The sequence below is a fragment of the Sturnira hondurensis genome, unplaced genomic scaffold (genome assembly GCF_014824575.4).
Source record: "Sturnira hondurensis isolate 20B ecotype Veracruz unplaced genomic scaffold, ASM1482457v3 Scaffold0006413, whole genome shotgun sequence".
NCBI classification, from domain to species: Eukaryota; Metazoa; Chordata; class Mammalia; order Chiroptera; family Phyllostomidae; genus Sturnira; species Sturnira hondurensis.
The window spans coordinates 35,049,079-35,064,573 of NW_028079044.1; the positions used below are offsets into that span (position 1 = coordinate 35,049,079).

The window sequence follows — 15,495 nt, forward strand, 5'->3', positions numbered from 1 at the left end:
CCCAGAGTCATAAAAACCTCTCCATCTATATGAATGTTATTTTATATGAACATTGTTTGTTTTTTATATCTCCTGGACAATCTATTGACATAGCTTTTATGGCATACTACTGTCTCTAAACTTTCTTCTTCTATTTCTTATTGTCATCAAAGATGCCCTCTAAACAGAAATATATCATATTTTTCTTAACATCGGAGAAGTATACAAGCCCTGCAAATATTTCAGTGACATTGGGGTCTGAAGGCCACAGCTTCGATGAGCAGATTTGAGAGCAGGTAGTTATGTTTCACGGTGGCCTTATCTCCTGACACCTGTGTCACCTTAGATCATGCAGTTAATTTGGGTTTACATTTAAAAATTATCCCCTATGTCCTGTAATCTTTTCTCCCAGTTTATTAAAGGGTTTCCATGCTATCAAGAGGGCTTACAAATGGTGACAAAAATGTCAATAAAATAAAACTTTTTTCATATCCTGAAGTCTGAAATGCCACAAGATAATGTCAAGTGGCTTTTTCATGCATGTGTACTTTGGGACTGACTATTAAGGCTGGCAGGATCCATTTACCCTTTGAAACACCAATGTATGCATCTGAGAAAAATGGGACTTTAGGGGTAAATGGTAGGAAATAGATTAGATGTATAATACATGTGTCATAACTTGTCACTTCTAAAGGAAAAACATATATTTATTCAATATGTCCAGCTGTTTTGGGGATAAAAGTGTATTTTACCCAAATGTGTCATAAATATCAAATACATAGGATTTATTCTACAACATGGTCAATCTAATGCTTATAATGGTTTGATTTGAATGGGTTCCCTTTAAGTTATTCTGATCTTTAAAAATACAGTTTAATGTGCTGACTTTTAAATGACTTTAATAAAAAGGCATTTACATTGTTCATATAATATAACATAGATCCACATATAAAATATCTTAGGGAACAATGCATATATTATAACTAGATAATATATTTTGATTTTTTAAAACATTTCTCCTTTGCAAGCGCCAAAACATTTTTTAACTTTGTAGAAATCTATTTTGTGATAAAACTTGCATACATATTAGTAATATGATGTTAATGATAAAGATGCTTCTATTACATAAAAGAAAATTGTTAATAAGTTAAAATCAAACTATCATTGTATGGTTTTAAAATCAGTAAATAGACAAAAATTGTTTTATTTGCATAGTTATGAAAATTAGCCTAAATGTGTGAAATTTGAGAGTGTATATTTAGAACTGAAATTCAAAACCTATTTAAGTCTCTGCCTAGAATTGTATGTATCACGATTGTTTATAAAATATTTATAAAAGTAGTTTTCAGTTGACCAGATGAGCTGTGACCCATGGCTGGGGGGGATGTGATCTGAACATTGAGTGGAAACAGAGGACCTATGGGTTCTGAACTCTTACATTATTGAGTATGTGGCACATGATATGAATTAGGATGGCAAACAAAAAAAGGAAAGAAAGAAAGGAATACAACTTTACATCAGGGAGCACTATTTATGTACACTTAATAAGAAATTACTAACTTATAATACGTACACCTTATACACAAAAAGGCATTTATAAAAAGTTATCTCGTGTTGAGACTCAGTGTTTTCAGCCCACTTCTTTCTAAATATTATTAAATGAAAAACAGTAAAACAAATATTTATTTTTTGAAAAAGTTTTTAAGTGATATATTCATTTTCTTTCAACATTTAATATGTTTAGCAAGTAGCACAAAGTGGTGAATAATATGAAAACAAATTAAACAGATTGTATGTTTATCTTTTGTTTAAACTTGTCATTTAAAGAAAGTCTTAATTCGATCAGATATACACAAATGAGAAATACTATTAACTTTTTGTGAACATTCAAGAAAAACAAACCTATTGAGGAAAAAAACATTAAAATATCAGAATTTAATTTACAATTCATTTAGATACAAATATCCTAAGTGTTTTTAATCTTTTCCAAAGTGATATGACCAAGTTGTAGAATTATTATCATTATAATGTGGAAACTGAGACAGAGAGGATACATAAATTGCTCGAGAATCATCAATGGAAGAATTGTGATTTAAATTAACGTCTAATTCAATAGTGTTGGTGTCTTCACTCTTTAATCACAGCCATACTGAGGACAGAGATGAGATCCGTACTGAAGTCGCAAGTATCACATACCTATGTATCTTATCCGGAAGCCTTTCTTGTTATTGCCGTGATCTGCTGACCATTGAAGAAACACTTCGTGACTGTTGCTTGTTATATTAAAAGCAGATGAATAGTCTCCACTGAGAGAAATAAGCACTGGACTTTGAATATTTGGTCCTTCAAAAAGAAAATAAAACAATTTAGATACAACTGAATAATTATCTTCCAAATTATCTTTAGCATTTTATATCTTTAGAACACTTTTAAATATGCTTAAATTGCTCCATAAGAAATTTACCTCATCAACAACTTAAAATATAATATAAAATATTTGTTTTGTACATTTTAATTTCATAGCTAAAGAGCCTGCAATTTGTGAAATAATAACCAAGTTAACTACAATTTTCATAGGGTATATAAGCAAAATTGATGTTGATACTCTAAACACATAACATAAAATAATGTAAGCTGTTGTTTATACTGAAGGTCTGCATGTATAAAAATAGTTGGGGCTGAATTTATGAATATCCAATAAACATAACCCATGGTTACCATCATACACCTGAAGAACATCAAATTCCTTTTCTGTCTGGAAGAATTCTACAAACATGCTGATATTATATCCCTTTTCTACTGAAATGCTCCAGGTACACATCTGAAGATTTGGGTAACTGTCAGGGTATCCAGGGCTCAGGATGACTCCCGTGGAATCGAGCCGTAATTCATTAGCAGGGCAGAGCACTGTCGCAGAAAAAATATCATCACATAAGGTTAGTGCTTTAGGCTTATATGAAAACTGCATTTTAAATGCTGGATACTCTGCTTTCACATTCAATACTAGAAAAATATAAAAGAATACCTTGCATGATGTGTTAGAAGAGACAACTTGTAATAAGCTTGCATTTCAAAAAATGGAGGAATGACCTAAAAATTTAAAGTATGGATTTTCTAGACAGTGAATAGATAAATAATTAAAATATGAGACATTTAAAGGGCACAGTCTCGCAGATTCATCTGGACGAAATCCATATATTTAACCACCAAATGTTATCACTCATTATATTTCGATTATATCAAACTTTAGAATGCACCACATTTAGAATTGCTTTCCATATTTTAACTGTGAGATAGGAAATTAAAGAGGATCTAGAATAAGAATAACAAAAATGATGCAGCATCATTTAGAAAAAGTAAAAAAAAATACATAATGATAATAATCAAGTAATTTAAAAATAGATAAAAAACAATGCAGATTTCTTTTTAAATAATCCAATCTAACGACCATTTTAGCAAACTTGGGAAATAACTCAAATAAAAATGTAAAGTAAGCTTTTTAGCTTAAGTATCTGGTCAATTATTCAATGTAGCAACTCAGCATGGACTCATTCTGAGGGATGGTTTATTAACTTTTAGCTAGCATCTGATGTTATTATGAGACAACAGTTTATTGTCTTTTCTTGTATTCTTCACAGCAGATAGAACAAAAAGAGGTGCAATTACTAATCTATAGGAAATTCTGATTTAAAAAATTAGATATCATAACTCTAAAAGATCAGTGATTGTGAAATAACTAGGTTATCCAAGATTTTATTTTAATTTTTAAAATTTATTAAATTGAGATCCAAATATAAAATTAAAAAGTGTTGCCCTCTGAGAGAGAGCTCACAATGTAGTCTGAATATTATGGTCAAGAAAAAATTCCTGGTATGTAGCTGCTCATTCGTACCTTCCTACGCCAACCCAAGTCATTTCCCATGCATAATCTCCCCAAAGCTGAGGCTCTATCTTCTCCATTCACCTGTCTAAATATGTAAGTTGATTCCTAAATAATTTATCGTAAATATAATAAGATCGTTGTATATAAAGAAGGAAGTTGAATAAATGGCATCTAAATATTAGGAATATATATGATAGATTTCAAAATATCCAACCAACATTGAGATGTTCCAAAATCATGACTAAGAGCAAGGCAAATTCTCATACTGGCAGTGGCTTATACCTCCAAAGTGTTTTTCTTTTTGTTGTTGTAGAAGGCATTTATGAAAGTCCTTCCGTCTCTTCGTAAGAACTCCAATGACATGGAAAATCAAATCTTAACTGCAACTTTTACCATGTTTGGTATAATAAACAGAGCTTTTGTTTTAGGCTTATAATAAAAGTAAAGACAGTACACAGGAAAGGTTTTCATTCCTCAGAAAGAACCTCAATGAAAAAAATAATCCAAGAAAATTTAATTATTATTGAATTAACCAATATCTATAAATAGTTACTATGTGTGATACTATTCTGGGTCCTAGGAGCTACACACGTCAACGACAGCTGATTCCAGAATATCAAACTGCTGCCCTTCATTCAAATCCATCATCATCTTGCCCTTCAGCATAGTGAACCCCTTGTAGTCTATATACTACTGTTCTCTACTTCTGCGTCTTTACATTCGCATCTGTCACTTGAACCACGCTTTCCCCATCTCTATTCTAACAGAGGAAGTCTAACTTGTAATTTGGAACGCGTGCCTTGGGGAGCAATGCCTCCATCAAGCTTTCCTTTCTCCGTTGACAAGTGTACGTGATATGATTCTACAGCCCCCTGTGATAGCCCTTGCGCTATGTTGCCTTCCTAGTAGGGGCTATTTAGAAGTTGTTTTTTGTTTTTTTTCCCTCAGATCTCCCAACTTGACAGGTGTTTGGTAAAGTTTAATGAATCCGTGGTTAGATCAGAAACTACTTTCAAATTAAGGCAACCAACATTGAACCTTTATTTAAAGTGATGTGTCTTATTTTCCTCCTTTCAGCAAAAATAATTTAAAGAAGTTGAAGTGGCTTTGGACACATTAGAAAAATTAAAACTTGGAAAAATAAAAAAATGTTTAAAGTCAAATAGCAGAAATAATGAAATAAAAAAAGAATACCATGTATGACTTGTGTAACTTTTAACATTATCACTAGTTAAATATTAATTATTTGAAATTATCCCTGGTACTGTGTCGAACATAAAACAAATATTTGGAGATAAATGATTAGAATAATCGGTACCTTGACAAACGGGAGGTGCTCCATCCATCTGGAGTCGTTCTCCTAATCTGCACGTCAGGATTGCATTACCCACTAAAGTAAACCCTGGAAGACACTGGTACCTGATGATATCACCTATTTAGGGAAAAGAAAAGGCAGAGGGGACTTCCGATCAGCAACAAGGTAAAAATGAACAGGTGTTTCTAAAGCAACAGAAATACCTATTAATTATGAACCAGTATTAAAATTCTGTTGATTGTAAGTAGGGCTGATATTCAAAATACTGAACCACTAGCACTTCACAGGCACTGACCAATCAGCACTGAAGCCGAGCGTAGATGACCAGTAACACTGTGCTGTGCGTGCCAGTTGGGGAGAAATGATAGTAAAGAAATAATCTGGCTGGTCCGGGTAAGATATTCATTAAAAATGTATGAAATGATTAAAATTATTCTTAGTGAGTGCTTTTACATCGAGACTAGATTCACATTGGTCATGGATATTTCCTTACATTTATCAACCAAAATCAATAGAATAGTAATAAAAGTTTATTGAGGCAACATTATACAGTTCATGTGGTTCAAAATCCCACACTCCCACAATTCCAGATGTCTAATTGTACATCTGGAAATTCAGAATTCCTGTTCCTCGCCTCCTATTTAGTCCCCTTTCCTCTTTTCGCTACTGTCCATTCTTAAGAATTCTAAACATTTCCCATCAAAGAGGGAAGATGGTCCAAGGCAGGCTGTAACTATTCGTATTTTTTGTTTATTTTTAAGCAAATAGCTTTGTTAACAGTGTGGTTTCTTTGAAAGTAAGTTAAGAGACGTTACCTATTTCAAATTCATCATCCTCTGTCAAAATTTCAGCATTCGGCACGGGTGGTGGAGGTTGGCACACTCTTAGTTGATAGGCTAGGAAAACAGACAATGTGTTTATTCCTTCTCCGAGCAGCTATATTTGCTCAAAGTGCCTGGCACACAGTTGTAATTGCAAACAAGTTCTCTGTGCTTACTCTATTCCAGGAAATATTATCAACAGTTTACTTATATTAATTATATTAGTCCTATAAATTTGTATTTATTTTATTACTCAGTTTAGATAACTATTTCTATAATTATTCCGATTTTATAACAGAACAAACTATTGAGGTTAAAAATTTGGTGTACATCACATATGGTCTACACCACATTAGATCTACATCTAACATTGTAGAATTGGAATTCAATCAATCATTTCCTTGATTAAAGCTTTTTTTTTACCAGAACTCCTTTTTAAAAAAATTTAAATATATAATCTTTATTAGATGTATTTCCATTATCATTTAGTCCCCTTAGACCCCCTTCCCCCAGGAATCACCTTTAAAAAATATACTCTTGTTCATTCAAGAAACACATTAAACTATTTATATATGTATATATGTTAAAAATATATGTGTGTTAAATATAAATATATATGTGTGTGTTTTATATGCTTAATTTTATCGCTTAAACATAGAAGTTATTTATATACCTCAGTGCTCATATGTGATAGAGTAAGACTTAAAAGACACAGTGACTCATCTGTGATCACGCAAGCTGCACGGAGCTCTCCAGGACTCCCCCGTATATCCCCAAGCTTCAAAGGCCATCCCTTCGGTGTTTTCCCTATCACTACAGTATTATTACAGTATTGAGGTACACCAATAGACCAGTTAATGAAGACTCCTGTAAAAGCAGATGAATGAGACGAATCTTGAAAGATGAGTAAGAGCCCTGACTGGTGTGACTCAGTGGGTTGGGCATCTTCCTGCAAATCGAAAGGTCCCAGGTTCAATTCTCAGTCAGGGCACATCTCTGAGTGGCAGGCCAGATGCCCCAGGGGTGGTGCAGAAAAGGCAACCGATTGCTGTTTTTCTCATACACGGATGCTTCGACGTTTCTCTCTCCCTCTTCCTCCCTCCCTTCCCCTCTCTCTAAAAATAAATAAATAAAATATTTTTAAAATGAATAGTACATTTCCAGTTTGGAAGGGTAATCCTGAACATAAGATCATTTCAGATGTAGGAGAAAACAAGCAAAAATTTGAGTACGGATTCATCATCAGATAACAACAAAAAAACATTTATAAGAGGTTAAGAGTAATAAATTTCCAGGTTACTGAGGACAATGAAAGAGAAAACAATTTCAAAATAGAAATGAAGAGGGATAAATCAAGGGAGATTTGTTTGAATATCCTGCTGTCAATGGTTGTCTGTCTCCTTAAACATCTTCCTTTCAGTACTTTAACCTGTTTCTAAAAACCCTTGCTGCGCAGGCTTGTTCATTTGCAAATAAAACTGCTCTACACAGACAGAGGAGTTACCACTAGAAAAGCGAATTGCCTGGAAGCAAGCTCAGGTCAGAGAAGCAGAACCTAGATTTTTCTTTCTCAATTGTTGTTCAAATACAGTTGTCTCCATTTTCACAGTTGGGAATAACATTAGGAATTTTGAAAATCATGTTCCCGAACTTAGACCTTAAAAGGGTACAATGATCAAGGTAAAAGGTAACCCTAAGGCATACTAAAGAGTTAAGAGACGGGGGAGATCCGGAGAGACTTAACATGGGGAAATTCTTACCAAACTATGCTTTGAGAAGATCATTTTATCTGATCTTAACGCAGAGTGGAGGTAAACTCAGAGAAGTGTAGAGATGCCTGTGTGTATATTATTTTACTTTTGTTTGATTATAAAGTTAGTTTTAATCTTCATGCTAATCGCGTTATTCTCATTTAAAAAGAAGCACATTTTTATCATTGACTGTTGCAGCATCGGAACATGCTTAGAATAACTCAGGTGACTCAGCTGCAGCGTTTAGAGGACTAGAGTTCGTAAATTATGATTAATGAGGAGTATGATGTGCAGTGATATGTCATTTTCCCAAGACAGCCTGGGTGCTATGAGCTAAATTCTGTCTTATTCTCTGCCATTTCCCATCACCAACACTTTCATAACACTGTCTCCAGAGCCAAGGAACCGCCCTGGGGTCATGGAGGGGTCACAAGGTCCTTCCTTCCCACCTCCATGCTAGTCAGATCAATTCTACTTGCGTCAGTTTTACAGCTCTGGATTCTGAATAAACTTTGCTTTGAAGTCATCTTCTACAGTCTTCACCTAAGTGATCTTGATTTCTTCACTTCGAGTGTGACTTCCTGACTCAAACCCCAAGGTTACATCACCAGAATAGGATTTCTTCTGAGCTCCTGGCTGCCTACCTCCCCTCACCCTTACTATTATTTTTCTAACCATAAAATACTTTTATGGCACATGTAATAATGCCTTGTTTCAAAATCTATTATTGTTCATCCGTTGGCTTGCTTGTCCATTGTTTGTTTCTCTAGACTTTAAGTAACCTGAGGGAGGTGACTTTTTCACAATCACGTGAAGAAGACAATGGGGGAAAAGCCTTCTTTGTGTCTTTTTTGTTAGACTTTTGAAGGCAAAGAACGACAAAAAGTTAAATCATAAACAGCTCCCAGCAATTCTGTTTTTTAATCTTTGTCAATTCCTACTAGTTTATTTGTGGACAGAGGTCTAAATTGTCCCCAGTGTTCTTTGTCTTCTTGTTGCCAGCAGCCCGGTGTGAACCCCTGTCATCTCATACCTGTTGTACTGGGTTGAACACTATCCCCTACAATGTATACCTTTCTGGAAACCTCAGAATCTTATTGGGAAACAGGCTTGTTTCAGATATAATAAGCTAAGTGGGGGGTCAGATTGAATTAAGGTCAGCCCTTAAACTCACTAGGAATGACCATTATAGAAAGAGAGATGATAGAGATGGACACACAGGGAAGACATAGGATGATGGGGACCAAGAGTGGAGTGATTTATCTGCAAGCGAAGGAATGTCAGTGTTGCCTGGCTGCCCCGGAAGCTACCTACAGCCTTCAAAAAGAGCACCGTTGTCGGGGCCTAAAGATAGCGGATGCAATCTATCAAGATCGCACCAGGAGGGCTTGGCTGAGGCAACCCAAACAGGATATTGCAGCCAAGCCAGGTGGCCCCACCCTTGGGGGCATCCCTGGATCACGAGTACTAACTACCAATCAAGATGCTGATCACGCGCCCACCTACCAATCGTCGCCAGGAGCATGCAGTGAGCATGCACAGGACAACCTATCAGGACCACTTCCCCTTTTCCCCTGCCCTCTATATAACAGCCCCGCCCAAAATAAAATTTGCAGCTTGATCAGAATCCTTTGTCTTGCTGCCTTTCTCCGCACCTCTTGTTCCCATCCCTATACATCCGTTTCAGGTAGACTCGGGACTCCAGTTGACTGTTCCGCGGGACAGAACAACTCACCGTCCTCTGGAGACCTCTTCATACGTCCACTTCTGTGTGTTCACACTTCTAGGCACCAGAACTGGGAGAGAAACTGTCACTGTTTTCTTAAGCTACCCAGCTGTGGTGCTTTGTTACAGAAGCCCTGGGAAACTAATACTCCTGTATGATGAAGTCAGTCAGTGGGATATTGTCTGGCGTCTGTGTCTTTCTGACACCACCCTTCCTACGGACTAGTGAAGTGGTGCAAGGGAATTAAGACAGTATTTACATGAAATCTACTGTCTGCAAAGGAACTGGTGGATGTGAAACCAGCAAAGACAAAGGTCAGGGGGCTAGGGGTTGGGGTGAGAGAGAACCCTGGGAGAGTCTACGGGCTGGACTCAGGAAGATGTATTTTAATTTGAGGCCAGTGGGAAACCTGTGAAGAGTTTGAAGCCTGGGAGTAACATAATCAGATTTCTCCTTTTAAAAATTAAATCTGGCTGCAGTAGGAAAAAAATATACACTGTTGGAAGGACACAGGCAAATGTGTTCACCCAGACTCTATATGGCAGCAGGTGTTCAATAAACACTGTTGATTGGGTCTAAAAAAAGCTCACATGTGTCCCTAAATGACTTCACATTAAATTAAAAGTCTTGACTATGACCCCCAAGAACATTAAATTAAAAGTCTTGATTATGGACCCCAAAGGTCTCTAACTTTGTTTAATAAACTTGAGCCCCACCTATTAACCAGTTTATATATTTAGCTGCAAACAAACAAACAAAAAAACACAGGTAGCCCTGGCTGGTGTAGCTCAGTGAAGTGAGTGCGGGCCTGTGAACCAGAGGATCACGGTTCGATTCCTAGTCACGGCACATGCCTGGGTTGTAGGCCAGTTTCCAGCAGGGGCCAGTTCCCAGCAGGGGATGCACAAGGAGCAACCATACATTGATGTTTCTCTTCCTCCCTCCTTCCCTTCCCCTCTAAAGACAAATAAATAAAATATTTAACAAAAACACAGGTAGTTCCTCTCTGCTTAAAACTGAAATACCCTAATTTGTTACGACACTCAACTACAATGGCATTCTCTCCTCTCAAAAACATATTAAACCACATCTCTTCACTTTGTTCTTAAAAAACCTTTGAAAAATCAAACCTGTCTACAACCTAATCCTAACCATGGTCTCTCCTAGTCTCTAATGAGCATAGCTCTCCGATAGTTGCCAGTGTAACATTTGATAGTGTGTTCTATATAACTTTTTAAATTTATTTTGCTTTCTTATTTCTTTTTACATTTTTATTGCTGTTCAAGTACAGTTGTCTCCATTTCCCCTCTATTTTGCTTTCTTTGAAAACTATCTTACTTTCTCACTTTAAATTTTATTCTTGGATGACTAAAATAGAAACACTTTTCACTAATCATGCTACCTAGAGTTAACTTCTTACAGTTACTATGTTCCACTTGTCTTTGTTCCCACTCTGCCCGTTTTCAGGATCTGAAAGAATGATCTGTTTACTGCCCACATTCTCGCACTGGAATGGAAGCTGTGTGAGAGCAGGTGCTCTCGCTTACGTCATTAACTTCTAACTACTAGGGGCATAATATAGTAGCTAACATAGCAATGCTCAATAAATGTCTGCTGAGTGACCGAATTCTAGAGAAGGGAAAAACTACACGGTGAATGAGTAAATTACATCAATGTACTTTCTTATGATATTGAGCATAAATTCAGTCTAGACTCTCTGGGTTTAAATGCCATTTCTAAGGCTGACGAATGGGGAAATTTGGGACAAGTCGCCTCTCTTCTGCCCCACTTTTTCCTCATTTGTAAAACTGTAATGACAAGAGTAACAATTTTATGCCACCTCAAAGGATGGCTATAAAGATCAAAATGTTTATATATGCAAAGAACATGGAGTAGTACCTAGCACTGTGAATGAGTAAGCCCTTATTGTATGAAATTGTGGCATTCCATGACTTCCAGAAAATCGGTGTTGAGAGATAAATAAAAACATTTGGTGAAATATTAATACTTTCTGTTTTTCCCAAGTTTTACTTTTATTCATGAAAGACATTGTGATCTGGCAGTTACTGAAATAATTACAAGCAGAGGTTGGGCGCATAATCCTTGTTGGCACAATCAGCCCATAATCAGACAGCGGTCTGAGGAGCGATGCCTCAGACGTGTCTCACTGAAGGCAACCGAGGGGAATTGAGCACTGGGGCTCCACTTCTCTTTCTGGCGATGCTTCTGCCAAGCTGATCACCATCCCTGGGAAATATATATCCCCCATCTTGTGCTGGTTAGTAGTAGTTTTGTGTACAAAACAGCCTAAGCTTCTGTTTACTCTGGAAGCTTGCTACTTGTGTTTCAATCTCCGTGCTGCTCGTTCTATGACCTTAGGCAAATTGCTAAGACTCTGGGATTCAATTTTCTCATCTGCAAAATAAACACAAAACTAAGATTGAGTTAATAGATTGTAAAGTGCTTAGAACTGTGCCAGATGAATACTTCAAAGGGAAGTACAAGCCCTGTGTATCGAAGGTTAACCTGAGCCGGGCTGCTGTGATGGCAGCCGTGTCCCTAAGGCACAGACCTCAATCCAGAGTGACCCCACACATAGCCCTGAAGCTATTCCAATGGCTAGTATGCATGCAACTTCCCAGAACACATCAAACAAGTCATTTTGTTTGTACTCTGATTTAAATTGGCTATGCTTTGGAAATGCTGAAACTATTTATTTTATGTTGATGCACAATACATTATACTGTGATTTAAAATCCTTCAGCTCAGCAATGTATTTTAGAGTTCTGTATAATATATGCTATATGCGTCTGTGGTCTCAAAACTGCTAGCACAGTGCCCTGGGAATCATGTTCAATACATAATACCTGATAACTAATTGAATCAAAACATCATCTTATCCTATATAATGTATATACTTTGGTTACTTTGGAAGAAAATAAATAGGTTTAGGAAGAAGACATCCAACATTGTGTGAGTTAGAATCATAGGGTTTTTTAATCTGAAAATCGACTAGTAAATAAATCACTTATCCTAATTGCTTTATTTTGCTGCACTAGAGGAGGAGGAGACCTAACAAAGTGGAGTGAGCCAGACGAGGCCACACACCCGGTTACGGGCAGAAGTGAAAAGTTTAAATGAAATTCGTGTTTGGTTTGAAGTTAAAATAGGTTTAGCATGAAATTTCTCGAGTAGCAACTTGAGCATCAACTTCAACAATGCTCTTCAGAGGGTACATGTTTGTAATGAACAGGTTTTGAAAGAGCTACCTGCAAACTACACTTGCCACAACATTACACCAGGAAACGGCATTATAATACTTTTAAAAACCTACCAGCACTTTGCACACTAGGTTCAGCAATGTATTCTTTCAAACATAGAAACACATTCCAACTAAGGGATGCATCTATTGTCTATTACATAATATGTAATTAAAATGTTTCCAAAATCCAGAATAAATGAATAGTGTCATCTAAATTTTAAATGGTGTTAGCATATATTTTAGTTTGTATTTTTCATGGATTATTCTATTTAGAAACAGCCTAATAATTATGACCATTAATGAAAAAGCTGTGTAATGCAGATATTTATGCATTTAAAATACTCATTTGATCTAAATCTGTGTTATCTTTAGAACAACCATTTACCTGACATGTCATTCAGCTTTAAAACACCATTTATAGTTTAATAAATACATGAGAACATATTCTACATGTCGGCATCTTTTTGAGGATGACTATTATTTGAATTATGTCTTGTTTTGGTTCAAGTGTATGTATTACTTCTTGAAAATACTTGAGGCTTTGATTCTGGAGATATTTTTTGGTTACGTTTAATTTCCTATTTCCTTTGTAATGAAACATCCAACCTAATTCCAGAAAAGAAGCTGTATTTATCTACTTTACTTCAATGGAGCTATTCAAGGCTCTTCAAAAAAGTCAAAACAGAACACTGGGCAAATTGCCATTCTTTCCCTAACCCAAAAAGGCACATGTGCACAGCCTTTCTGACAAGTAAGAATGCAGTATTTCTTACAGAGGAAACATATATAATATTCTCTGTCCCACTGTAAACTCTAAGATATCTGTAACCACTGGCATACCTCAGTGGCGACCCAGGTTAGTTCAAGTAAAATAATTTGATGATTTGGGAAACATTGTAGGAGAAAAGCATGTTGATAATTACATAGTCAGTTATGTAATTCAGGCAATGTTAATGTAAACATTATATAAAATAAATTTAAGCAGCTCCTCATGAAAGTGGACTTAGGAGTGTTTATATACACTCTCTACTATTCTAATTAAGAGAAATAATAGTAAATAATGTTATTTCATTTTGGAAAAAATCTGGTAGTGAGTTGTTATGAACCACATAGATAAGTTTTGGCAGTGGTTAAACTACTTACTTACCCACTTATCAAATGATATTGATATTACTTGCCAATATCATTTTTGTGCCACTAATATTTTATAATTGGCTTATTAACCTGCCTACAAAAAGAACCTTAGAAATTAGGAGAAATGTTCATCCCTAAATTTAGAAATGATACAGAAAAGTCTCTAATATGAGAAATGAATTGGCAAGAGTTACCCCATTCCCGGTGTTTTCCTAGAGATGGGATGGCAGAAGTATAGTAAGCAAAGCTATTGGGAAATCTGAATTATCCATAAGAAAATTCCAACATCTGTTGCATGAATTGACTTCTCCATAATCATATGGCTAATTGAAAGCATCCTGCCTTTGTGCTCAGCCCATTAGAACCTAAAAGTAATGTGCCAATAGTCACCTGGCATATCAGTAGATAAGAGCAGGTAACAGTGATAATTTTTCTTTTTTCAGTCTCTATTTTTTTCTTCCTGTTTACTACCATAGTTGAAGTGCCTTGGGCTATGAGGAACAAGCTATAGCTATCTTTATTCCTTTAAACTATTCTGCATATTAGAGAAGAGAAGAGAAGAGAAGAGAAGAGAAGAGAAAAGAAAAGAAAAAAGAAAAGATTAAAATGTTTATACAGCTCCTGTGTACTGTCAGCTAGGAGCTGGCCTGGCTTTACATGATAGACCATGATTTTGTACTGTCGCTCATAAAAAGCTTCACTAATAATAATATCAGACATCTGACCTTGTTGGGAAAACGCAAAAACAAGACCTTTCCATAATCATGTCTGAGCACAGAAAGAAAAACACAAGCAAATACCACCCCCACCACACACACACACAAACAAAGAAACCAGAACACAGTCCAAACAACCAAACTGACCAAGATTGGTCCATCTCAGCTAATATGAGTGGACGTTGCTTCCTTGTGTGTTGATTATAGGTTAGGGACGTTCCATCCCTCTCACCTTCTAGAAAAAATGTATCATGATACCCAATTGTAGAACTGCTCCAACTTTCTGATAGCACCCAATCCAGAGGAAAACCTGTGCCCTTGAAATTTTCCAGAACCATTGAACAGTGCTCAAATTCTACTACTAGCCCCTCCAACACCGTCTTACTGATGATATGCATGGGGTCCCTCAAGGTGTGTTGTCTCACTCATTGTAATGAGCCAATACACCCACCTTTATTTAACTAAGGGCATATTCCCTATGGACTTTGGCTGGAAGGGGCTGACAGTAAGATATTGTAGAAAATAAATATCATAGCTTGTCAATAGGTGTGCACATACAGCAAAATGTCAGAATTTGGTTAGCAATTTTGACATTGCTTTTAGTTACTTAAATAATCACAAGTAGCCATTAAGTAATAACAAATGACATTAACTCATAGTAGCTTCGCCGGTTTGGTACTTAGCTTCAATATATGTATTTATATATAATTGTATGACATCTATAACTCTATGTTCTCTAGACATCAAGCAATGAAGTACTTTATGAGTTCAATGCATTATCTACTGAAATATGAAAGGAGGTCAGGCCTTCAGGTTGTATGAGGCGAAGGGGTCACACAGTCCAGAGCAGTGCTGATTTATGTCTTATGTAAAATGTGTCTTTATAGCTGCAGCAGTCTCTTTTAGGA

The 15,495-nt window shown here is 36.1% G+C and overlaps 1 protein-coding gene across 3 annotated transcripts in view; it reads right to left on the minus strand.

Moving 5' to 3' along the window:
• The window catches only part of CSMD3 (CUB and Sushi multiple domains 3), a 935,029-nt gene that overhangs the window by 85,013 nt on the left and 834,521 nt on the right, over positions 1 to 15,495 (minus strand). For all 3 annotated transcript variants that reach the window (XM_037048422.1, XM_037048421.1, XM_037048420.1), the window contains 4 exons: positions 5,993 to 6,073; positions 5,181 to 5,294; positions 2,698 to 2,886; positions 2,176 to 2,322 (listed from right to left, as the gene is read on the minus strand). In XM_037048422.1, the coding sequence (XP_036904317.1) occupies positions 2,176 to 2,322; positions 2,698 to 2,886; positions 5,181 to 5,294; positions 5,993 to 6,073 (531 nt within the window). The remainder of the gene's footprint in view (positions 1 to 2,175; positions 2,323 to 2,697; positions 2,887 to 5,180; positions 5,295 to 5,992; positions 6,074 to 15,495) is intronic.